The 27,783-nt window shown below is 38.6% G+C and overlaps 1 protein-coding gene across 2 annotated transcripts in view; it reads right to left on the minus strand.

Moving 5' to 3' along the window:
* The window catches only part of CACNA2D1 (calcium voltage-gated channel auxiliary subunit alpha2delta 1), a 358,692-nt gene extending 331,887 nt beyond the window's left edge, over window positions 1-26,805 (minus strand). For both annotated transcript variants that reach the window (XM_059847448.1, XM_059847449.1), the window contains exon 1: window positions 26,159-26,805. In XM_059847448.1, the coding sequence (XP_059703431.1) occupies window positions 26,159-26,253 (95 nt within the window). In that variant the 5' untranslated portion in view covers window positions 26,254-26,805. The remainder of the gene's footprint in view (window positions 1-26,158) is intronic.
* Between the last annotated feature and the right edge of the window lie 978 nt (window positions 26,806-27,783).

Raw genomic sequence — 27,783 nt, forward strand, 5'->3', positions numbered from 1 at the left:
AATGCCAATTGAAATATTCTGTAATAACTCCTGACACGGTTTACATATTTTTCCAGAATAGAGCAATGATTTGGTATCTCCCTAGGTCAGCCTTTGTTTTAATTTTTTTTGTTTGGTTGGTTGTTTTTTTGGGTTTGTTTTTGGTTTTTTGGTTTTTTTAATGTTTTTCCCCTCCCCTTAAAATATATAATATTTCTTCTGATACTTGTGCTGGTTTTGGGTGGACTAGAGTTATTTTTTTTCCTCTAAAAATAATAATTATATATATATATTTGTTTATTATATAAAAATTATTAATAATTTTTCTCTAAAATTAATTATATGCACAGATAGTAGGGGGCTGTGGCTTGGGTTTGTGCTGCAAACAGTATTGATAACTCAGGGATATTTTCTTTCTTACTGAGCAGAGCTTGCACAGCATCAAGGCTCTTTCAGCTTCTCATGCCACCAGCAGAGAGGGTGCTGGGGGTGCAGAGGTATTTGGGAGGGGACAGGGCTGGCACAGCTGACTCTGATGGACCCACAGGGTATCCCAGACCAAAATGCCTCAGACACAGCATAAATAAAATAGGGGGAAGAAGAAAAAAGGAGATGTTTGAAATCATGACATTGGTTTTGCCAAGTGACCACTGCCCATGATGGAGCCCTGCTTTCCTGGGGATGGCTGAACACCTGCCTGCCCATGGGAAGTGGGGAATTAATTCCTTGCTTGGCTTGAGTGCACAGCTTCTGCTTTTCCCATTAAACTTTATCTCAACCCATGAGTTTTCTCACTTTTATTCCTCAGATTCTCTCCCCCAGCCCAGCAAGGGGCAGTGTGAGGCTCAGTTGCTGCTTGGGGTTAAACCCTGGCAATCATCTCCATAGATTCAGAGGCTGTCCCTTTAGAACTCTAAAATATCCACTGCCTGGGCCTGCACATTTACAGACTGTGTAACTCTAACTAACTCATGCTCTGCTGCTGCTTCCTGGGGATGTGCAAAGGTGACAGTTTGACAACTGCTCAGGGATAATGAAGTTCAAAGGTTCTGACAGTGGGGGCATGGTTGGCTGATAAAAACTGACTAGTCATCTTTTCTATTAACCCCCAGTCTTAAAGACATACATTAAAATCAAAAGAGTTGGAATTTGCTTTGTTTGACCAAGTATTTTTAAGTGTTGCTGCTGTAGGCCCTATATTCTTTGAGACCTTTTTTTTTTTTAATATACTATTTTACCAATATTTGACATTTTCCAAGTATGGAATCTGAATCTTTTTGTATTCCTCAACTCCTGTGATAATGTGCCACCTCCTTCCTTTACCTTCCCCCTTTTCCCACTTCTTGTAAATTTTTCTGTGTAGTCTTTTGAGACACAACTGTCAGATGTGCAGATATAATCTATATTGTTTTTAAACTCTTACTGATTACTAAAATCTGTGTGATAAATGTTCCCCTTGGGATAATTTTATCAATTCAGAAAAAGAAAACACATCTTAAAGAAATAAAAAGGCTGAATTGCATTTATGGTTCAGTCATTCAAGAAATATTATTTTTATAGTCTTTACCATAGCAGCACATTCACATAAAAACTTTTTGAAATCTTTACTACAAAAAATCTGAATCTTCTGTGCAATGGTTAAGTCTTCATTGAGTCTATTGATCTGTTCAGACTGAGATGGGATTTTAGTTTGACAAAGCTCCTGGCAAGTCTTTTGTATTGGATTTTATTTCCTAAGGAAATCTTTTTATATGTCAATAATTGCTAGATCCAGGCTCAAATTGCAAGCAGACCAGATGAGTTGCTTCCTTAACAGTTTGACACTAGTCTCATTATATTTACAGTATTTTGTTAAAAGATGGTCTTATTCTCTTGACTGGACTCCACAGCCACCTATCAGTCTTGATCCATGAGGAACTGTCATGAATTTAGCAGCAACAGCATAGCACAAGAAGAATTACCAGGACCACTGCATGCCTGAGGAAGATGACAAGCTGAGAGTGAATAAATCCAGAACTAGGTACCAGAACACTAGTTTTATGATCAACTGCCTTCCAGTGTAAATGGAACAGAGTGCTTCTTCTCACTTTTATTTATCTGTGGAGAAAAGGTGCTTAATCTTTCCAGCTGCTGAAAGACAAGGAGAGATTTCAGGAAAAAATGTGGCATTTTGTATGGGAATTTCTATGTTTAGTAACACCTGAATCACACTGTGACTAATTTTCCCCACTGCTAAGGAAAGCTTGTCTCATAGAAATATATTCTATGTTGGAGTTTTTTTAATGTTGGTTAAAATGGAATTGAAGAAGACAAATATTTATATATATATACAGGCAGTAGTCTATGAAACATTTAAATAGTGCCCACTACTTTCAAATCTTTGTGCTTTACAATCTGAAATTAATTTAGCATCCCTGTATTTTCAGTCTTTGCAGTTCAGAAGAGAGACTCAGGGAAACCAAGTTCCAGTCTAAGGCTACAGAGGAAGCACTCAGATCTCTGAAGATTCAGGCAGTTGTCATTACTCCTTCCTTGCAAAGACAGAACAAATATGTCCTTACAGCACAAAGGAAGTGCATGACTTCTTCTGTCACAATGCTAGATGTCAGAACTGGGCAAGAGCAGTTGCTGTGAAATTCAACTTTGTACGTCACAGCTAGTCAGGAATGAGTCTCATCTGCCAGCTCCCTTGACTGGCTAAGTTGCATAACAAATGCACTGAGGACACAGCCAATGTTCATCCCCTCACCCCTGTTTATGTTCCTTGTGCATGGGAAGGGAGCAGCATGGAGAGCAACAGCAAGAGTACTGCAGAAACAGAGTCCCAGTCTGGCTGGCTGGAGTCAGCTCACATCTACAAGAAGTGACAAAGCACATGAAAAAGGACAGAAATGATGCAGAGAGACAGCTAGTGACACCTCCAGCAAGTATTTAGGGATGTCTCCAGCTGTCCTTCGGAGGTGGCCACGTGCACGTCAGACACTGCAGCTGACTCTCACAGCTGCCCTGGGAGTGCTCCCCAGCAACATCAGCAACACTTGCACCGTGTCCAGAACTGACACTTTGCTCTTGAAAGACTTAAGAATTACAATGGGACTGGGGGCCACTAAAATGAATACTTTTGTCAGTGCTAGAGAGCATGGATGGAAACAGCTGATGAAGCCCTGCCTGTGCTGCTGTTCTCAGTGTGCATTTCAGTCCTTCTGGATGTCAGACTGACACTCTGACAAGCAGCAAATGTCTCCTGATGAAAACCATTAAAAACGTGGTGACTGTTTATGAAGTGCTACATTTTGGCATGTCACCCTAAGCCATACTCTGTATCAACAGCTCCAGAAGAGATCCTCTTTGGGGCTCTTGCTGGAAATAGGAATAGAAAAATCTTTGACACCTCTTTAAAAAGTTGAATGTGCAACACCAAAAGCTAACACATGAAGTGCAGTTAACACAAAGCTGTGCTGTCTTGCCACCCTTCTTCAGCTATCCTTTGAGAGCTACACAGTTCTGGAGTGCCAGGGCTGCACTCCCAGGCAGTCCTCACATGGCCTGTAAGCCTGGGAGAAATACATTTACTGTCAGTTGCCTGCTGGAACATCATGATGTATGGACAAACAAATCTTCCACAAAGGACATATATAAGAAGCATTTGTGCTGCTGTGTGATTAGTTTTAAGAATCTGACTTCTTAATGTGAATTCTTAAGTTGAATTACAGAAGCTACTTATATTTTGATCATTATGTTCTTAGCAATTTCAGAAATCTAGATTAATTTCCTTAATGAAACAACTCAAGATTAGTTTGAGCACAATTGATTTGTAAGATCCTACAAACCTCCTCTCAGAAAGGCTGATTGCAAACTTGGTATGCTCAAGCTGTTACACTGCCAGGTGGCAACTCTCCTACCAAGAGTCCCTTTAACCCTCCCCCTCCTATCCCCAGGGTTACAAGGCAGGTAATAAAACCATATTGGTTTAGATGAGCCACAGGTAGGAGTCTCTGTAAGTGCCCCACTAAGCACTCTGCAGAGACACAACTCTGGCATATGCACCCTTCTCTTTAGAAGATCATGCTGCTGGAGGATTTGCCACTCCTGTGCTTGAGCCACCAAGGGATTGACTCTTGAACTGCAAATGGGATGCTGTGGTCAGAGAAGTTTCAAAACAAGGCAAGAAGCATCAAGGCTATCAATGGTTTAAGGTGAGTGGCTATTCAGGACAAACAGTACTTTTCTGTGTGGTTCTCAATTTCCTTCCACTGATGGAAGCAGGGCCCAAAAGGTTTATATGTGTGTATTTCAGTTGTTCTGCTTTTGTGTCTGTAGCTGATGGGTTTACAGCTGTGCTGATGTTGACACCCCAGTCTAGCATCATACACTGCACTGAGTGGTTTCCCCAGGACAGAGGCACACAGGTGTCAATTAAAACTGATGACTGCATTTCTAGTTAAGTCTTCCCTGAAAAACAGACAGGGCAGCTCTTCCTGTAAAGTTTTGCTGGGGATAGCAAAGTGCATTTGAGATGTCCTGGCCTGTATGAATGTATACTCACAGGAGAAAGCAGTGAAGCTACACCAGACTTGCTCTGCCTTTTGCAACCTATGCCTTCCATACCACTGACACACTGGTGCAGCTGGAGCCAGCCACTCTTTGCCACACTCAGGGACACTTGGGTAGGTCCTGCCCTCTGAGCATCATCTGATGAAAAATGCTGTGCATGAGTACATCACTGTCATAGGATGGAGACAAATGTTTTAAATAAATTTGCAGCTAAATGCTCAAGACTCTGGATCTATAAATTGTTTCTGAAAAGCACACATAATTACATTATATGCACACAGTTGTTTGCTGCTTTCCTGTAATAGGAATTATTATTTCAATTTGAAAGACCTGTTTTCTTGGAGTACCAACTCTTCCATTTTCTTAGGAGAGGTATCTCTGAGTTTTATCATGGAATGGAACAAGTTCTGTGTATGAATGATAACTTTAGAAAAAAGAACAAAGGGAAGTGTCAGAAGAGACCTAGGGGAATGTTTTTTCACCAAAGAGTAATGTCCCTAACAGATAAACTATTCTTAATCTTCAACACAAAGAAAAACATTTAGAAACACCAAAAAAACATTTAGAAACGAGTTTTAAAAATTCTATTTTTCCTGATGGAAAGGAAAACTGGAGGCATATGTCTGACCTACAGGTTCTGAGAGCCTAAAATCATAAACCAGAAATGACAGAAAAAAATGATACTGTGTAATTGCCACAGCATAGGTTTGCACTCAGACATGAGGATCACAGTTCTCCCTTGCTTCTTAAAACCACCATCCAGCCCATCTGTTTCTGAACCTTTTACTTTGGCAGCACTGGATTTGGTCTCTTTCATGGAACTCTTGCCATGAAGAATTCTATTTCATGGGATAAAAACCCAAAATACTGCTGCATTAAAAGTATGGAATAGCCCCTCACAAGGGGATTATTTTTTTCATCATTACCTCTAAAAGCAGTGGCTAGAATTCAGCAATGAGGACATCTATTACTTTCATGTTAACAAACAAAATACTTGATATTCCCCCAGTCTGAGGATGTGAAATTGCTTAAATATAAATTCTAGTAATAAAAGAAGTATTAAATGAGAATAGAGAAAACCTTTTTAAAATGATGCAGCCTTTTGAGAAACAATCACTGTGTTTTCCTAAGGAACTGCCATGTAGCTTGGGAGGATAATTCTTATGTATCACATAAGACACAAGATCTCCATTATTTATACAGCTAGCTGTTAGTCACAGGTCTGTTTTGAAAACAGTGAAGGGCTCCTTCTCTCTGTGGGAAAATCATAACTGACTGTGCTTTTGGGTTTATACCTCCAATCTTTAACTCTGCTGTCTGAAAAAGCCAGAGGCTTGTGCATAACCCCCCCTGACTGCTCTGGCCAGGTTCTAATGACCAGATTAGAAAAGGGAGGCAAAACCTTACTTGTACCCAAAATGTATACACAAAAGTGAGCATCACTTCAGAAACTAGCTCAGCATGACAGATTATCCACTCTGCTTCTAGAGTTCCTCCTCTCTTCATTTTGACAAAAATATTTGTGCCACTATCAATACTGCAAACCATCCCTACCTAATGCTACAGAATGCTAGTGATTCTTTTTGTTCCATGTATTTGCACTTCAAGCCAAATATTACCAAGCATGTAACATCACCAGTCGGCCTATTTTTATCAACAATCTTGGCCATTCTGCTCACAAAGTACCCTCACATCCTCTTTGTAACCCTCTTAGAACCTTAATCCAGTTATAGGCACTGTTTCTTATCCCCAGCTTCATCCCAGTAAATAGATATATGGATAGAAATACCAAAAGACAGGTAGCTAGGTAGGTAGATAGACAGACAGAGGTAGATAAAAAAGGTTTTTTATTAGAAAGACAATTTCCTAACTCATTCAAAATAAGTGGTTTGTTTATTTTTTTTCCTTATCTTCTAGTAGGACTTGTTTTAGTATGAGTTTTCCTGAACAAGCTTTTTTTTTTTTTTTTTTTTTTTTTTTTCCTTTTTATGATATACAGTACAAAATGGAAATATTTTCACACAATTCTGATATGGACCTGATTTAATGTTATTGGGGGATAATGGAAAAATCATTCAGTTAAATTTTTTATTCTATTTATAAAATGTATCCAGAGTATGAAAACACGAAGGTGAAAGCAGACGTGTGGATTTTGCCCTGGATAAAGGGCAAAGAAGAACCATGCAGACATACAGCCACAACACACTCCTGTATGCTGGGACAATGCTCATGAGAGGAGACTACCACCTTTCTGTCTAGTAAACACCAGGCTGGTAAAATAAAATTCAGCAGAAAAGTTCTTCTCACTGTATTAATTAAATGATGTGCCAAAGGCAGAAAGAATCTAGCCAGGTCTCTGGCTAAAAAGAGACCTAAAAGCTAAAAAAACCCATCATCCTACGGTGAAAATAAATTTGGAGGACTAAGGAGGGAATAAACTTCTAACTAAAAAAACCATGGTGCTAAAGTGAAAAATAAATTTGGAAGACTGAGGAGAGATTAAACTTCTGGGTATTAGATGCACAAGGATTTTTATAGAAGCAGTTCTGCCTTCCAACCTGGTGGCTCATACCACAGCAAAGACATGTTTGCCTACTCATGTAACTGCTGGTCACAGCCAGAACTGCAACAGCTCTGGGAGCTGCATGATCAGCTTATGGCAGCTCTGGTTTGCTCCTTTCAGAAGTCACAGGCAGATTACCTGAGTTCACACTGAAGAATAATCAATTTTTCTTAAATGCAAAAACTAAAGCTCATAAGCAAAACTACTAGGCTTCAGTGGGTTCAAAGTCTGATCTGTGACATGTAAAAGAGCTTCCACCCAGGAGGTGCATTAGATGCAGTCTGGATAAAGCTTGAGACTCTCTGTACTAAGAGAGTTAGACTTATCTCAGAATCCCTTGTGCCAAATCTGAAAAAGCATTCTTTTATTGGAAACATGTTCTATCTTAAAGCATTTTTCATTTTCTCAGGGCCAGTCCTGCTATTTCACCTAGCAGCCCTCTTACTTCTCTCTGGGGTTTGAATCAGGCTCCACCAACCAGCAAAGCAGATGTCCCAGACATGGCAGAAATTCCAATAAACCATACCAATTTATAGAACAGTAAAAAAAGAAATAGAGAAACAGGTTGTTTCTCATGGCTGGGTATAGGGAGCACTGATTGCCAAAAATAAAACCTTACATAAGCATAACACATGCTATATTTTGCTACAGAATTTTTCACAACCAGACAGACCACATGTAACCACTACAACTATCACAAAAAAGTACTACTGCCTTTCTGAGCTACATCAAGGCACTGACTTCTCTTGTGTCCACGTTTAACATAATGTTTAATACACTCAAATATTAAAACTGCATTAAATAACAGTAGTGTATCACAATCATAAAACATAAAAAAATCAAAGCACATCAGTATCAAAAAGGGTCTTCATCACATGCAACTCAGTTGTCACAATAAGATACTGAATTAGTATCTCCTCTGTAGGCTGTGAACAATTTCTATGAATATTAATAGCAACTGGTCACAAGGAAGAGAAAGAATTTGAGATGCCTGCCTACAAACTAACAAAAAATGTTTAAGTTGTATTTAATGCAGTGTTGCAGCTCTTTTTCTCTCCAAATATTCCACTTTGAACTTTTTGCAGTAGTAATATATTAAATTTGGCCAGGTAATTTCTGAGAATCAGTATTTTTGTGCTGACCTCAACCTCAGAATAAAGAAAATAACATAAAGAAAAACATCCCTTTGTGTTAAAAATACCTTTTAATTCTGTGTTAAAAATACTTTTAGTGAGCACTATAAATATTCAGTACTAGAACACCTCCATTTCTCACCACATGCCTAATTTCTGTATATAGCAAAGTAAATCCCAGCTAATCAGTACATTTGCATTAAAGTTTCTTCTCATAGGCAAAAAATTCATAGGAAAGTGTGCAGCTACTTATGTCTGAAAGTGTGTTCATCTCAAAATTTGAGACAGTACTTACACCTAGTTTTTCCCAATGAGGTACTGCACCACCACCAATTGCTAAAACAAAGAAGTTCTTCAAAAAGCATTTTTTTTCCTCCTTTCCATTGCAAGAGCCATTCTTGACAACCATCATTTCTGAAATATGACTGCCAATTGTATTCTTCATGTTGTAGGACAATCAGGTTTTTTAATAATTTTAAAGAAAGCTTGCAGTGGAATAAATTGATAAATGTTTAAGAGAAACACCTTTCTGGAGCTTAGCTGGTTAAGAGAAATACTAAATCAGTGCTTGCTGATTGCTGCAGCCAACTGACGGGTGGCTTCTATATTTAGGATCCTCCTTACACCTGTCAAGAGACAGAGAGAGACAGCCAGAGAAAAAGAAAGTGTGTGCACCAGAGCAAGCAATCCAGAGACCCATCTCTTGCAGCAAGCAGCTAAAAATATAAGAAACAAAGAGCAATGAAGAAAACAGAGCAAAATCTTGTTATTTATATTACACCGCTGCTCTGTGACACGCTGTCAGCAAGCACTCTGAACAGGGTACAGACCTCATTAGCTATCAGCAACTCCAGCTTCTACAGGAAGGCAGTGATACTCCAAGCTGGATGCAATCCAACTGTGTCAAACCTGGGCTCCTCAGGTGGATCTCTTTCCCTGCTGCTCCTTAGCCAAAAGCCTGAAGCCTTTGCAGCAACATTTGCATTCCAAAGTGAGCTCCAGCAAGTATCCATCCCTGTGCTTAGCAATGTCACTGGAATGGTCTTTCCAGCTTTGATTGGCATCTGCCTGAATCCAGGATGCTCTTCCTCAGCTAATCTGACTGCACTTTTCTAATTGATGAGTCATAGGTACATACATGAATGTAACAGAAGAAAAATCAAGTAGGTTTCTTTAAATAACACTATGCAACCAATTAATAAAACATTCCTATTTCAAAGGCTCCAGGTCCCTTTCTTTGTTTTAACAGAATAACAGTACTGCATTTCAAATGGAGGAGCATCCTTCCAGCTGCAGCAGGAACTTGCTTTCAATACATTGATGCTATCTTCCTCCCACCTGAGATGCACCACTCCTTTCAAATTTTTGATCTCCCAATAAAAAGAAATATTTGGTTTTATACAGATTAGGGACAAAGAAATAGCATTGCTGGGAAGTAGAGAAAATCATGCTATTTTTACACAGATATCCCTTTCTAAATGCTACATGGCAATTCCTAAACAAAGAAACCAAACATCACTCCATCTTCTCTGACTCATAACAATCCAGGTAACCTTTTAAAAATATCTGATTCAGCCTGCATTCTTTTTTGGAAAAAGGAAGCCAAATGGCCTTTAAGTATTCCCCAGTGTTCAATGAACAATATCTATTGCTGGCCAAGCTTAATTTATGCTTCAGTAACTATTATTTTCTCATAAAATAAATGGAAAAGCCTTTCTTTCCCATCAAAAGCAGATTTAAGCCATATTTATTTGTTAAAAATTAATGAAGCGGGTGTATGAGTGTGAGAAAATGCTCAGTCCTCATGAAAAATGGTAAATACTTCTAAGTGTGGATGTTTCAGTTTTGACACAGAGCATAAAAAGCAATTGCAGAAATACCTCTGAATCCTCTCATAAGTAGCCCTAATTATTTGCCTACCACTAGTGGTGGTTTTATCCACTATTCAGTAGTTACACTTATCTGCTAAGTGTACTTAACTAATTTTTATGTAGGTAATAACTTCAGTTACACAGAGGCAAGAGGCAAATGAATATGAAAACACATGGAAAATAATGAACTTGCCTACAGCTCAATAAAGAGCTAAAGGCTCACAGAGGAAATCTGTGTATGATCCACACACACCTACAGCAGTTCTGTGTACCTTAATGTCACATCACAGGAAAAATTTCAAACTGTAGAGGGTAAAAATTATGGCTTTGCTGGTATCAACCTCTATTTTACCATCTACATCCATGAATTTTCCCCAAAGTTTAAAAGACAGAGGATTAAATGATTCAATACTTGGGGTAAAACAGAATTCAGAGCAAGGGCATGTCATGGTGCCTGGCAGGGTGCAGAGTGGCAATGACATGTGGTGCAGAGCAATTAGCAGAGGCAGAGATAACCATGTCATACATCTAAGGTCACACAGTCACTAGCTGCTTATAAAAAAATTTTATAAATGTAGGTTTGAAGTACATTTTTATATTTTTTAAAAACTTTTCTTTGTGCTTTTTGTTTTTTTCCTTGGAAGCCATGCAAATTAATATTTAATCTTTTGTACTGGTTATCCCATATTTGATAATGGGGAAGTATGATACTGCTGCATAGTCTCAATACCACTGCCAGTGCAGAGAAATACAGCAAAACAGGTATCCACAATTACAGCACATCACATGCTACTCCCACCCAAAGCAATGGATCTCAGTGTACTCATATTTAGGATGTGAGCCTGAACAGCTATCAACATTTCATTGAAACTGAGAAACAGAAATTGAAGTCTCTTCCACTGATCACAGTCTGAAGACAAAATGGGTCCATACAAGATGTACTGTAAAAAAAAATGTAGCTTCTTTAAAAAATTAGCTGTTCCCAGTCCTACAAATATTTTTTTCCTATCTATTGTACAGCCTGACTGTTCAGAAACATTCACATGCAAAAAAACAACTGCAGCATAACAATACTACAAGAGAGATCTATGAAGTTTTATGAAGTCCTGAAGGGTGACAATGTACATTCACAAAGCACTAAGAGCATTGTAGTAAATATTGGGCCAACTACTGCTCTGTCCTGCCTGTCACTAATGGAGTCATCTATGACAGACACTATACCTTTCTCCTGGGTACTAAGCCACGTCTCTCCTATATTGATAACTGTAATAAACAGAGGAGAAAAAAATGATAGAAGGATTTGGCTGTCTTGCATAATGTTAGAGGTGCACACACATCAGCACAGATAACATTACCCCTGCCATTACTTATTCCCCTATAGGTATTATTAGGGAAAATCCTCAGGAGACATAAAATATATTGCTTTATCATTACTAGGGATGCTGGTTCCCTGAAAAACCTTCTGTCCAAGGATCTCTGCCTCATTCTGCTAAGTTTCTCACACACAGAGTCTGTAGTGACATGGGGACTGTTGGTTTTGTTTGGAGGTTTCAAGCATTGTGTTTATAAGAGCAGAGACACGTGTACATGGTGTGGGCAGTGCTGTTTGAGATGTGTACACAGGAAAATTCAATCACCTAGCCTGACACACACATGATTCACACATGTCAAACTGAATTGTACACAATGGATTCAGCCATATTAGAGAACAGATCCAGAAATGCACCAAAGATATAAAAAAATGATGTAACAGATTATATCCTGCACATAATTTCTATGAATTTTTGGTATTTTTTACCACCACTCGGAAAACAGGGCCCAGACCATCTGCATGGAGCTTTAGCATTATTTTGTTCCGTGGCATAAGAATGGAAAAGGTCAAGTTTAACATCATTAAAAGGTATTACCTAAGACAAAAGTGAAAGCTAGTCAACATCACCGTTCTTCTCTGGAGTAGACTGGCAACAAAGATAACATCTATAGAAGACTTTAAAATAATCCACAAATCTTCTACTACAAGAAGAATTCAGAAATAATGTAAAAAAAAAGATAGAATAATAGAATATTCTGTGTCAGAATGAACTTTTAAGGTCATCTAATCCAACTCCCTGAAACGGTCAGGGACACCTTTAGGTAGATCAAGTTGCACAGAGCCCTGACCAAACTGACCTGAAATGTTTCCAGGGAATGTTTTGTCAACATCATTTAGTAATATTTTCTTTAGATCAAGTAGCTAATTCAGTACTTGACCAAAAAATCTGGAAGACTAGAGTAGAAGTATTTTATTCCATCTCATATTATTACACCATTCCATACTTACACTTTTGAGATGAACTTTAAAATGAAAAGGTTTTTATATTCCTCCTTTTTAAAAATACACCAGTTGAAAATAAAAAAGTTGGGAAATGGAAAAAGTACTGTCCAGCTCCTAAGTAATACAGAAGAGAGCTTTAGCTCTTTCAGATTTCTCTTCAGTACGAATTTAGAAGCTTAGCATTTCAGAAGCACAACGACAGAGAACAGATCCACAAGATACTTAGTTGTAATGTCAAGGCATTTTTTACATTTAATCTGAATTTTCCTTACCTTAACTTGGAGGCTAAAGTCTATGAAGTAGCTGATAACCTGAAAATACCTTCATAATTTTAATAGCAATAAGAATTCAGCCCTTTATTCTGCTTTGAAATGTAATAGCAAAAAATGTAACAGCACTTGCACAGCATATTACAAACAATTGTACAAGCAATTCTCCATGCCCCTTTGAAGAATTCACTGATGAAGGAGAAAACTGGGTAAAAATAAAAAAGAAACAGACCTCAAAACTGTTGTTATTATTGTAAATAAACGGTTTGGAAGCTTTAACCCAGCCCAATTTACAGCTTTGAAACTGTGTAAATTCAAATCAAGTCTAGATTTGAGATGCATAGAATTGAGCTTTTCTTCTAAAAAGAAAAGGTGAGCAGCAATGATAAGTATTACAATTGTACAGAGGCAGACAAGCAGTGGTGAATTACTTGGGCTGAGAGAAAAATCAGGTGGTCTTTAGATTGCTGGCTTTAAAGCTCCTGAGATGTTTTTTCTTTACTGTATCATTTCAACATCATTTCAGACTCTCAGAGAACTACCCAAACAATGTAAAATAATGGCACTTCACTGTAAATAGCCCTTATTTTTATATTGATTTTGTTTAGATAGACATTGAGTGCTAAAAGATTCGGTAATTGCTACGCTCTGAAAACACCCAGCATTATCAGCCAAGAAAACCTTCATTAGTTCATTATCCAATTTTCCCAGGTGAAAGAAATGCTGCACAGAGAGTGTGTGTCTGTGTCAAATCACACAGTAACAAACCACAAACTGAATCTATCTAATTTACTGTTGAATTAGAAACTCGATTTCACAGCAACAAACAAAACTGTGTACCTCATGCAGCCCAAATTTGCCTAGCAAATATTTGTTTAGGAACTGTGGAGTAAAACTCATTTAAAATACTGCAAGTTTTGTGGGGTTTTTTGCTGGGTTTTTATCTTTGTTTTTTGAAGGGGTTTCTATTAAGGAAAAAATGGTTTAATCTATTATTTGCAGACACTGTAGGAAGGTTTCCTCATAAATAATGAATAACTGCTTTATTTTAAGCAGTCTTTGAGTGATATTGCAGATGATTCTGGTTTACAGGTGAAGTTTTTGACCATTAAGAAAGCCTTGAGTAAGTTCTATCAAACACACATCCCTTAGTATCACTGTAGGAAATGTGGATCTGGTACACAAGAAATCTAACATGTGAAGTACTGAAATTGGTTAAATTTGGATATGGTTGCTCAAAAAATAACCACACAATTAAAATACAGAGCTAGACGAAAGATGTTTGATTTTTTTTTTTTTAAACATGTAAGTAACTAGAACAGCAGATTTTTCACTGGTATCTTGCTGATATTTCCTGTCTGCTAATTTTCAGGAAAAATTCCAGCTAGAAAATAATTCCTGCCCAGTGAGAGTCTGTACCAATTACTGAAGTCACACTTCATAAAAACCATGACAGCAACCAGCACTCTCTTTTTCAGCAGTGAAACAAGGTCCTAGCAATACAAAAAAAAAATCCAAACATCTCAAAACTTCTCTTTGAATAGGATATCTCTATCATAACTTTTAAGTTCAGAGAATAGCTTTGGCTAATAGTTTACTTTAAATTCCCAAAGGCAGATGCTCTTATACTCTCTTCATGTAGTGGCAACTATTACTAGTTTTACATTATAAAAGACAAGGTGTGTCCTTTGCCAAAGTTATCTACAAAATCTACCAGTCTTACAGTGGGGTTGCATTTTGAGTAATAGTCTCAATGAAAGGTGTTTCCAGAAGAAAAAACATAGAGTTGGTTTTGTAACTGAAGACAGGATCACAATGAAGATATTATGAGAAAAACAATTTAAGGCTTAAGGCAGTTTTTTATCTTGCTATTCCTAGTTTTCAAGTGTTTAAGCTTTAAACCTGGATAACTTACTTTAAACTTTTAAAAAAGTTTTTCTAAAGGATTTTTTAAAATACTAATCCTCATTTTATGCTATAAGCACATTATTCCCACAGAGAGTAATGGGACAATTGTTGAGTAGAACACTATTCACTAAAAAGAAATAGAGCCCCAGTTAATGAGATGTGTGGAACAAAATATTCACTCATCAATGTTTAACCTGTGTTTGCAATGCTGAAAGCATCACTAATGAACACATAAAATGTTTGTGGAACCATGGATACCTACAAGAATAACTGAGCATGTTTGTCCAAGACTACCTTGCAGGCCATAAAAGTACTTTATTCTATCAATAAATGGACTTATGAAAGGGAAAAAATGCTATCAACAAAATACCTGCAAGCAAATTATTGTTCCATCCCCAACAATATTCTTTATGGTCATTTGTTAAGCAAAACTCTCACCAGCCATGCAAGGAAGTGATGGGTGCTTTTAATCCTGATTTTGAGAGAGTGTATCTATACAAGGAACATATACAGAAGTTAAGGCACTGGCCAAGTGCTCCTAATAGCAAAGCAGATGTCATACCAGAATTCCACCTTATGTCCCCATAAAGCATCAATATCATTTTGCAGAGTAAATCCAGCTTCATTGGAAACAAATATAAAGTTTGTCTGTACATTTCTTGCTGATTTTAATTCTAATTACCCAAAAACTCAAGACTTCATACCCAAAGATGAATGAATTACTTGGTTGTGCATAATGAGGGGTTAAATTAAATTACTTCTGTCATTCTTACCATTCCAAATTAAGCTCTAGAACTAATTCCTTAAGAAGAAAAAATAACAAAACCTAAAACAAAACTACAAAAAAGTACATTTGTGAAAGCCACTTAGAGCAAACCTGCACCTTACTAGATGCTGCAGTACTTTGAAAAGGAAAGTATTTCTTCCTTACAATTCCACAATTTTATTTAATAAAAGCATGTTTCTTCCTAATCTGGAGTAACATTTTTCAGTGCCTTCCAGCACATTAAGAACTTCTTTTTCACATGGACACTTGCTCAGTGGGGCACAGAAAATGAAGGGGTGTCAGAGCTTATCATTTAAAAGGAAGACAAATGACCACATCTGATATCACACATGGTTTCCTTGGGATATCTTACTATTCCCCTCTGCAAAGCCTAATAAAACCATGTATTACATTTTATTTTCTGTAATTTTCACAACCAGGCCTTGACAGTGATGACTCATTCTGTTGCAATGAAACCTGTATGTGTTTAATCAGAAATTATTTTATGTGGATTCATCCTAGCACTCAGGATTTAAATGATACAGGACTGATACTCATTATGCTGAAATTACACTGGTGGAAAGAAGGATGAAATTGGGCACCCAACCATTTCCAAAGACATTTAGAGTACATCCTAGACATATTCTTAGTCATGCACAGATCCCTCATGTATTTCTAATCAGTCAAAAGAGACCAGATTCTGCCTGCAATTACCACAAACTGTTCCCCATGTGTATATTACAGTGAAATCTCCTTAAGATATGTTCCTGCACATATTAGTGATTCTCTCCCAGCTCATATGCCTACCACGTAATCTAAAATATGTTAACAACAGATAAAAAAATCTAATCAAGAAGATGCTAAGGCAACAAAAGTAGCTTGGTGAATAACAAAAAAACTTGTAAGAACTACACTTCTATTGCTACTGGCTATTGCAAAAATATTGCATTGAAAACCATGGTACTCCTGCTTGAAACCTTAAGTGTCTTGGTGATTGTCAGGTAATTAGTGATTACTGATGATCATCTTACTGCTACTAGTCTGTAAACAGAAAAATAATGTATACTTTTCTTACCATCTTTCTTATAGAAACAGGACATCTTGCTTTATTGAACACATTGATTCAAGCAGGATGACAATTTGGGCATCATTTCCATTTTAGAAATGGAATAAAACCAGCAGTAGCCTGTGCTGTGAAAGAAGCAACAGATCACCTTAACGAGCTCGTGTCACAAGCCCTTGCTGTATTGTTATATTTTTATCTAACTATTGTCTCTTTTTCAACTACAGAATATTCACAGCACAAATTTCAGAAGATCCCAGGATCCACAGCTCCCAGGGCTCTCCACAGAGGGAAGGAATTGGCACGACTGGCAAAGGAGTGCAACGAGCGTGCGGCGCAGGCATGAGTCACACGCTGGCTTCTCTTCACCATACTGTCTGCAGATTTTTGCTGACTCCTCTTAGTTTCTAAAAATGCTGTTAAGCTTATGTTTAGCAATCTGTCTACATCCAAGAAGCACAGATCGTGGGGATTAACTTCTTCCAGATCTCCAGATCACAAGTTACCAAAAGAAGCAGATATGATGGTAACTTTTCTACAAAGATGCTATTAAAAAAATCACCTTGAGAAACAGGTAAACCAGAGGTATCATCCATCCAGAAAAGGAATGGCCATGCAAATTTCTGAGGTAAAGTGGGAATATAGCAAACATACATCTTAATAAATTAGGCTTAACAGCTTAACAACACTTTTCAACTACAGAAGGGCTTTAGAGGTATTAGCTAACAAATTAATCTTGACAATAAACCCTTGTCTGACTAAATGGTAAGACACTGAAGTTTCCTACTTTACTGAGAGAAATTAAAATCAAAATCTAAGGTACCAAATGGGAGAAATAAGGCAAGGCAGATACAGTGAGTCAGATAATACTAAAGAGAGGCATGTAATGATAAAAAGCTCAGCCATGGTACACACAATTCAAGATGTACGTCACAGAAAAAAAAAAAGAATATTTGTGACTAAAAAAATTAGTTTATACTTCCCCTTTTTATTTATTTTTTTTCCAAAATTGGTGTCACTGAATTCATCTCTAAGAAAAGTGTCAGATCAAGAAATACTTCCTTTATTAAGAAACACACACACAGCTAACCAACCTACACACACCCAGCTAATCAATCTAACACGGGATTCTTTCAACAGAAGATGAAGGCACAAGAAGGTTCATCGCTCAATACTCTTAGTTTCCATCCCTACATGGATCATTCTTCACTTTGACCCATCTTTGAAAAAAACATCTAAACAACTTGTTACACCCATAGGTAAAAATATTAAAATTAAAAGTGAGGCTAACAGAAAAAATGGATTTTCAATAAGTTTTGCAGAAACTACGCTACTTTCGAATGAATAGCATATATTATTATAGTATATAGTCTTAGATTTTATTCTACTTAAATCATCTGCAAGAAAACTGCCATATACTGCAAAAAAAAACCCAAAGAACTTCTGCATTACCATCTGCATGAGAAACCACCACATTTCGGGATTAAACTCACAAAACAGAGTTTTAAGGGCAGAGCATTCCCCAATTCCCTATACTGCCTCCCAGTATAGGGCAGTATTTAGGATCCACAAGACTTCTACCAAAGAGACTTCTACTCCAACACACACTGAGCAAAATGATTACTGTGAGGCTTCATTTAGCCATTTACAAAATAAAAATAAAACATTTTCCTCAACACTAGTCCACATCAGAGTATCATTAATTAAAAGTTGCCTTTTGGTGGACTGCTGTACTTATCCCTCAACATTTTGGCTGGTCTCATGGGACAATGGATTTATATATGCAGGAGTGACCTGCAAGACTCAGGGAAGGAATAATAAGAACCCTAATTTTGTAATTCATACTTCCTGTCATCTCTTTTTCATTACTTTTCTCTTTCCTGCAGAGTTGATAATACAATTCATCCATTTCAGACTGCAAAATGTTTCACTTCAATAATCTTTGACAGAACAGCTCCCATGACTCAGTTCCCTCCTATGAAAAAAGTTGGAATTTCTAATCAAGAGCCAACTTATACCTAGTGTGGCAAATTTCTGCTCATTTCAAGAATGAAGAAAACTTCCCTTTTACTGGTTGTTATAAGACTACCTTAGTGTATAAAGAAAAATGCAGCATGGTATTAATAGTGACAATTTGGAACTGTGGCACGACTTGATTTTGAGTTTAATATTGCCACCACCCTTAGCCACAGATCTTTTGTAACCTTATTTTTATGCCTACCTGGAAGAATATTTAGTCCATGCTATCAAAATATAATAAAAATCTGAGTACAAATAAGGGTGAGAGAGATATCCCTGGGGAACATTTTAAGTTTCGAGACCAGTCCAATGAGAACATGCACAGGGAAAATAGGAACATTTCAGTTCAAATATTGTTTGGATGAATCAAGTCTAGCTTTTCTCTTTTAAATAATTCACATATAATTTATCATCTGATTGCTACAAAGACTAGACTGTGGACTCAGCAACTCCTTTGTGTTCTTACTTACTTCTCAAATCAGGCCAAAAATGAATCAGATTTTATTATAATGAATACATTAAAGAGACATTGCTTACAGATTTCAACTGAAGCATTTTATGCAGAGAAAAATCTAATGTAATATGCACCTCCATGTTGCATCTAATAAAGGCTGTGCAAAAATTATTCTTAGTTCATATTATCAATAGGACACAGTTTTTAAAAAAATCATCTTCTTTCTGCATTTCTGGACGAACATTCATGGTCCTGGAGAAACAAAGGAAATTTCAAAAAGAAAAATTCTTTAATCACTATGTAGAATATTTGTTACAAAATCAGACTAGAGTTCTTACCCTACCCAGCTCTCAATGAGAGGGAGTGAGAATGTAATTTAAAGAGGGTGAAAATCCAATAAATCACTTTTTATAATAGTCAGCAATACTACAACTTCACATGCACATTCTGTGGTTATTTCAGGCCTGCCTCAGATTAAAAAAAAAAGTCTGACTTTGAATTACTGTAATTAACTGCAAAAAGCTTGCTGATTTGTTGATGCAAAATAATGTCAATCATTTTCATAAACTTGTTAGAAACTTTGTAAATAAATAGGAAAAAATGATACAAGGAACAGAAATTCACTCTTTGTCATCGGTTTGCGGTTGGCATGCAGAGAAAGGTGTTGTAGGGATGGACATCAGCAAAAACCATGGTCCTCTCCCTGCCATCATTAGTGTAACAGTCTCAAACAGTGAGCCATCTCATGTCACAGGGTGGCTGAAAAAGAGAGTCTGTTTTACGTTTCACCCTGAAAACTTAGTAAGTCTGGAAGGAAGGAGGAAAAGAAGGAAGGTGTGAAGCACTGAGTTTGCTTAGAAGCAGAGTAGGTCAAAAAATAGTTTGGAAAGCAGTGGAGAAGGAAAAGAAAAATCCCTCTTGAGCTGAATAGCTGCAGGCACATGCCATTAATTTTAGGTATTAAAAAGTGCTGAAGTGTGTTTTGAAAATCTTCACTCTTGCACAGATTTCTCTGAGTATCAATGGGACCTCTTCATTCCAGGGTACAAGCAGCACGGTCTGGCCCTAAATTGAGAATATACAACCCAAGAAGATTACTGGAGTAGAAGTGCAGTTGACAGTAATTTCACTATCAGTGCTATGTATTTTCACAGCACTACTGTGTGCATTACAAGGTACTGAGTAACATAAAAATCATATTCTGCAAACAGTATTCAATCCAGTTCTGCTTACTAGTGGAAATCAGGAGGGAAAGAAGAATCATAACTCCCCCTAAAAACAATTACCAATTTGCTACAGTAGGCAATGGCACAACTGATGCAAAACTCTGCTCGTGGTCTGATCCTACAGAGAATTGCCATACGCATGTTTGAGGAAAGTTGAGTAGGATCAGGCTCTTTAATGGATTCTGCAAGAGAGATAAATCAGAACTGTAGTCTCAAATGCAAATCATTTAAATATTCATTGATACCTGTCTTGCAGCAGCAGTAGGGAGAATGAAAAAGCTGATGCAGGAATAGGCCAAGAGCGATCTAAGACAGAACACGCAGGCACTGCCCAGGGCTGGGGGCACAAATGAAGTTATTGTTTTGTACTTATTTTCTGTGCATTTACAAGGTGCTTGCTCTGGGTTTTTTTACCATAACACTAAGGACACTGAGCTGTCATTCTTTCTATCAAGAAGTCTGATTCAGCATCTGTAAAAGATGTAAATTAATTATGGAGTCTGCCTTTACCAAACTGCAGCTATGGTCCACTAATTTTATGCCAGGGTTGTTTTCTGGTAATTTTTTTCTTCTATTTAAGGAATTTTTTAAACAAGGCATTAGAAAACAAAATTTCCTGCCAGCAAAAATATCACCTTCTGTCACAAAGGTCCTTACGAGCACTCTAAACACGCAGCTTGAGCATAGGGGATCAAAAGCCCAGGAACTGCTGCAAAGAAGCACAAAACAGTCTGGGGCTCAATTCTACTTCTACTATGGTCAGCACCACAGAGAATGAGTCATTTTTCTCTACTAAAATGCTTCTAAGCTGCAATCCCTATCTCACAGAGGTTTAAGTCAAAAAAGTCTAGAAGATAACACTACCTTGGATACGGGATTCTCGCAGAAGGCAAGAAAGGATCAAGGCACAACCACGCCAGTTACCAGTGGGCAACCTGAGTCTGGGATGTTTCTTTGTTACAAAACATTTGAGCAGTGAGAATTTGACCATGCTTCCATCAATTTACAGTGTTCTGCTAGATAAATATTTTTAAGATCTGTACAACAGGCCTTCTATTTAACAATGAATACATTTCAGGCTAATGTGCTGCCAAGCTCCAACTCTCTTTCTAGCAGCTGAATTCTTGGATAAAATCATTTTGCAGGGTATGAGCAATGCAGTTCTGAAAATAGCATCACTGCAAAATGAAAGATGGCAAGAACCTCTATAATGCTGATTTATTTCAATGAAATTTCATCTTTTATTATTAGGATCTATTTTGATGCTTTCAGCTGAATTTTCATACTTAATAAAATGTAAATCTATAGAATTTGTTCATTCTGAGGCTCCAGCATAAATACCTAGGAGGGAAACAAAGAAATTGCCCATTCACAATTTACATCATAAAATATGTAAAACAGAAAAATGCTTTGTGAATTCAAATAATTTGCATTTATCACCACCATATGTTCAAGAACAATAAAAAAATGGGGAAAAAAAACCAAACAAAAAAAAAAAAACCCCACAACACAATCAAAAAAAACCCCACCAAAACACCAAAATAAACACCACCAATCAACAAGCTGTTTCACACTTATTCTAAGTATGTTTCCACTAGAAGAATGGATTGGAACAGCACTCTTTAAAATATCAGTGGGTTTAAGCATCTTGCATAATGCTCAGCATTTAGACATGTGCTGAGAAAACACTAAGAGGTGATATTGCACTTCCCTGATTGTAAGTTGATTACATCTTTTGGCTCTCCTTCCAATTCACTCATATGAAAGTATACTTCAGTATTTTATTTTTTTTCCTAATAGTGAATATTCTTAAGTAGGTTGAGAAAGAAAAAAAAAAATTTCAAACGAGAGGGAGCCTGATATTTTATAATCCATTAATACAGCAGTCTTTTCTAATTAACATCAGCAGCTAAACTGGCATTCTTCTATCACAGACTAAGCTATAAATGGGATTTTATGCATATGAGAGGTCTCAAAATGCCTAAGTCTGACAGTAGAAACAGATGAAAAAAAACATCATAAATGTCACGGGACCTTCGGTCACTGGTGCCATACAGAAAATGATGCTGAGACCAAGCCCAGCCACACTCTCAGCAGGACCTACACTTGTTAGGTCCATGTGAGGAAGCCAAAAATATGAATGTCCCAGTTGTGCAAGCCCTAATTCATATGACTCATATAGACTTCCCTGAGTTGTCCTAATGACACCAAAACAGTAAAGATGATTCATGCAAGTAAAAAATGGGAATACACAACTTCTTTTCTAAAAATGTCCTGTCTGCATACATATAGATATTTGTCCAAACTATTTTTATCTTTATATTATCTTTATCCACCAATGTTTTACACCAATTTATGTACATGGCAGATCTGTCCTGAATTTAATATGTAATGTAATACATACATACAGAACAAATGACTGAGGAGAAAAAAATGTTAAAAGATAAAGGAAAGAGAGAAAAGGAATGGCAGAGGAAAAGTAGAGGGGGAATAAAAAGAAAAGACATGAAGATACATCCACAGTGATGCAGTAATTACATGAACAGTCCCATTGATTTTGAAAGGCTTCATTTGTAGCTTTAAAAAATTAAAATATGCTCAGTTTGAGGGTTTTTTCCTTTTTTAATCCGTACTAACAAGTTTATTATCAGAAAGGAGAATGTGTATCTTTGTGTAGTACATTACTCACTATCAGTAACAATATCAACACATGCTGTGCCAAAAGGATACTCAGGAATTACAAGATATGCTTAAACTTAAGACTGTCTGTCTTGATGCAGTATAGAGAAAAGAAGAGAAATAAACTGAGTCCTCTGCTGTCATTATCAGGCAACATACAAACCTTGTATATTTAACAGTATGTTTTTTTCTGAAGTCTGTACAGATAATAAATTTATAAATATATATGGCTACAAAAAAGAAGTGCTTTGCATAATGTGACAGCATCCTGGTTATAGTGCCAGGAGTCCTGTATACAATATTCTCATCTAAATATCTGCTGTGTTGCAGGTGTAATTAAAGGACTTGGAGTTGCTGTGTTAAAAGACCCATGGTATCTTGCACCAACAAACAGATCCCTAACACATGACACAACTAATATGATACAATTAAATGGAATGCAATATGCATCAACCAGCAGCTAAGCCTTATGGCTCAGTTCAAGACACAATTACTACTATACTTTAATAGTTCATTAAAGGACAGTCTTCAGTATTTGCAGTGAAATATTTCAACACTGGAAGCAAGGAATGCAATACCACCTGCTCAGATTTTCAATGAAAAATTAATGCTACTATTTCATACAACACAAACCGGCAGCTGAAATTCTCTATTTTTTACTGTGCAAACATATCAGGGCCTTTTTGCCTTATACAAGAATTAAAATTAATCAAATTACTGAGATTCTATCACACAGGAATTGCATAAACCTTCAGCATTTCTTGCTAAGAATACTACATATTTCTATATTATATTGGTGATAGTGACTTCTGAATGTTTGAGCAAAAGCACATGTTAAAATATTTATTAATGCAGAAGAAACAGATGACTGAAGTAAAAGTGATTGTACAATTATAAGTTGTAGAAGAAACCATGTACTCTACAGCCCTGAATATGCACATTTTTCACACAATTGCTAGGAAATCCTGCTTCCACAGACCAACTTTTTCACTTAGAGAAAAAACAGACTGAAAATAATGTGGAGAAAGCAGGTAGCTAAGCACAGAATATCAGCAAACCTCCAGTTCTTCAATTATTCATATCCTTTCTTTCCTTTATTCTCCTCTCCCATGTTTTTTTTATTCCTATTTTTAATATTCTTAATATATAGTATCTTTTACATTAAGAACATTTGCGTCACTTCTCTTTGTTCTTCCCCATTTGTAATTTTTAGTAAGTGAAACACTGCTGTCAAGTCTTAAAAAAGAATACAAAAAATGTTTTCTCCTTCACCTGTTACATCATTACTTTTTTGCTAAGCAGCTCTCCCTGCATCAACCTGTTGTGTGCTGCCTTCTAAACAAACTAAGCCTTGCTTGCACTTTGATGCTATTTCAGAGGAGAAACAGTACTGTGAAGGATGCACAGTCTCTATAGATAGTTTCTGCAATATTTCAATGGAATAGCAATGAGAAAAAAAAAGAGCAAACAGCTAGTAGATTGTGCAGAACATGGAAATGTTGATGACTAACATATTCTGAATTACTTTATCATAGTAGAGTTATAATTATAGTTATATGTTTCACTGTTGTCAATTTCTATTATCATGACTGTCAATAAAGGTGAATTTGGAAGGAAATTAGCAAAAATAGATGGGAAGACAAAACCAGTTTTAAAAGAATATCACATATCCTTATAGTAAAAAGCAATCTAGACTTCTATTTGAAATTATATATATTCTTTTAATATGATATTCTTTAAATTTCGCTGGGTTCTATTTTTCTTTCTCTTTTAAACCCAGAAAAATTCATCTAGAAGATAAATTGTAATTAGTTGTGTATGATAACCTTAGCAGCTCAATGAGAAACCGTAAATATCAGAGCTCAAAAAAACATAAATACGGGAGCTCAAACACAAGAAAACAATGAATTAAAAAGCCCTGGGTTTGTTTGTGTTTTGCTACACTTGCTTCTAAATGGCACATCTTTATACACTGCAACATGAGAATGTTTTAAAAGATAATTTTCCCTACACTGGAAGACTGTATTTATTCAACTAAGTGTATCTTAGCATCATATCTTTGTATTCCTTTCACTTAACAGTGCGAGCATCCCTTTGAGTCTTTCATAATGGAACCGATACTCAGAACTGAATCCAATTATAACAACCTACCAGCAGTACTAATTGGTGAAAATGCATTGCTGGTAATTACTGCAAGGCATCCTTCTGCCCAGGATGAACAACACCAATAAATTCTACCCAGTGTTAAACAATAAGGAAAGACTACCATTAGCACTGTTTTACTTATGTAAAATGCATTAAAGTGAGTCATCCACTTAAAAGTTACCTACTGGTAGCTTTAACCCAGATTCGGGGACTAAGGTAAGTGCTTCAAAAAACCAACCAAGCAAAAAGAATATAAAAATAATGAGGTGAGAGAGAAGAAAAAGAAAGAAAACACGATCACATAGTGCTTTGTCGTGGATTTTTTTTTCCTATCTGTAGGCGAATCTTCAATACGTATTGGCTTCCTTTTGCCTTTCTTTTATTGCATCATTATTATTTGATCTTTGCTCTGCTCTGGGCAACACTTTCATGCTAATAATTCTGCAGCGCTTTTAAGATTTCTATCTCAGGGCCAGGCAAGGCACCGAGCTGCGTGCACCGCGAGCATCCTTCAGCTCTCGCGAAGATATTTCTGAGAAGTAACGATCTGCAAGGCCAAGGCTGAAGAAAACACTTCTTCAGCTGTGTGGCTTCAGGCGTGCGAAAGCCCCTCCGGCGGGACCCCGCGGAGCCACGGCAGCCCCGAGCCCCCGCGGGTGCGCTGGAGCCCGGCCAGGCAGGATGGAGCCGGAGCTCGGGCTCGGAGCTCCCGGCCATGCCCGCCTGCCCCCTTCCCATGCCGGCCGCGGAAAGGCAACGAAATCCGCCTTCCGTGGGGATTTTGATCAAATTGCCAAAGTTTTCAGGTTTTTTTATAAACAGTGTTGAAACTCCATCCAGGGCTGGAATAACCTCTGTGGGAGGAAGGGGCGGACTCTGTGTAACTCGAAACTTTCTTCTCGACAAGGATGACCTGACGGGGTGTATCTGGGAGCCGCTCCGGAGCGGGATTCCGAGGCGAAGCCTTTACCTCAAAAGTCCCGCCGCCGGTCGTCACCGGAGCTTCCACCTCCCGGCGACCGCCCCGGCGGGACCTTCAGCTACCCTGACTCTTCTAAGCAAAAGCTGCCGAAAACCTACAATTTTTTCCCGATCTTCACTTTCCGCCCGGTCTAACTTGATTTCCCTTTGTATTATCGCTACCTCTGGCGCCGAGGAGCGCCGCTGCGCCGGCCGTGCCCCCGCCCCGGACCCCCGGACCCCGCTGGGACTTACGTGGTGGCCGAGGGGAAGGGTCCCTCTGAGGAGTGGTTCATCACCACGGACTGGAAAAGTGTCAGGCTAAAGACCAGCAGCCAGCCAGCAGCCATCTTCCGGATCGAAGATCGATTCCCCTTCCCCAAGTCGGCGAGACGGCAATAATAATAAATTCAATTATCGTGTGTGGCGGTGCGGGGGGGACCGTGGTTCTTTAAAGCCTCCTCCGCTCCCCCCACCCGCCCCCTCGCAGGAGGCGCAGCCCAGAGATGCGCGGAAAAGCGGGAACGCGGCCGAGGGTGGGGAGGAGGAGAAACGATGGAGATCTGTGGGTGGAGTGGGAGAAGAGGCGAAACAGAGAAAAGAGAGCGAGCGAGAGATACTCCACTCTCTGCTACTCCAGCAGCAGCTCCAGCTTCATCTGATCCGCCGCCATCAGCGCTACTTTTGTAACAGATCCTACTCTGCTCGTGTATGCGCGCGTCCTTCCCTGATTTATTCCACTGATTGCAGAGCAGAAAGAGGAGGAGAGAGGCAGGCGGGGTGGCGGCTCCTGGAAGAAGAGGAGGGAAGCAGGCGATAGAGTTGGAGACGGGCGGATCGCTGCCGGCTCCTGCCCTCCCTGCCGGCAGCGGGGAAAGTCGGGGCGAGCGGCGGGGGCGGGCGCCGGGCCCTGCGGCGGCCGCGCTCCATACAAGGCGCCCAGGAACTCCGGGCCGGGCCGCCCCGGGGCCGCGCTGCCGCCGCCCCGCCCCGCCCCGCGCAGCCCGCACGCTATTTTTAAAACCGCTTCGTGCCTTATTTTAATTCCAGCCCCCTCCTCCCTTCTCGGCGGCAGCAGCAGCAGCCGCCGCACACGGCCCGTGTGCCACCAGTCTGGGCTGCGATTTAAATAGGTATTTCACGGATGGAGCTATAAATGCCGCTCTCCCTCCCCGCGGCCGGCTGGAGCAGCGCCGCTCAGCCCCGCGGAGCCCGCCCGGCCCCCGCGCCGCCGCCCCCGCCCTTCGCAGCGTCCCGGGCCCGCGGAGTCCCCGAGCGCCTCCCGGGAGCCGCCCCCGGGCACGGCCGGGGGTCCTCGGGCTTCACCCCCGCCCCGCCGCATCGCTAACCCAGTTATTCATTTCAGATCCCTCTGGAAATCCAGAGGACGCATTGCCTCTCCCCTCCTTTCGTTTGTTCACGCACACCAGTCTCTGTGGCAACTATATGCTCTCGGTTTAAATGTAGACAGTAATCCAGGGAAATATTTCTTAGTTTATTTGTTAAAGCAGTTAAAAGTTCAGTGAGAAATTTGATTTTCCTTTTGATCTGTGGGTTGGTTTTGTTTGTTTTTTCTGTGTATGCGCTTTCATATTTATATTTTAATATATTTTCTTAGTTCAACAGGTGAAAATGAAAGAGCAGACCCAATATTCATTTTGTTTTCACATCCTTCGTATTTAAGGATCACATCTTGAATGTATTAACTCACAACAATTTCTATCAAACAGGAAAGTGCTTATCTCTATTTTAAAGGTGGCAAAGGGATCAAAACTGAGATGCACAAATGAAGAATTGAGTGCTCACATTGCCTGGGCTCAAAGCCAGCACGATATTTCAGTTGCAATCTGTAAAGCATGCAGTCACTCATCTACATTGTT

Source organism: Haemorhous mexicanus, chromosome 5 (assembly GCF_027477595.1).
Source record: "Haemorhous mexicanus isolate bHaeMex1 chromosome 5, bHaeMex1.pri, whole genome shotgun sequence".
NCBI lineage: Eukaryota > Metazoa > Chordata > Aves > Passeriformes > Fringillidae > Haemorhous > Haemorhous mexicanus.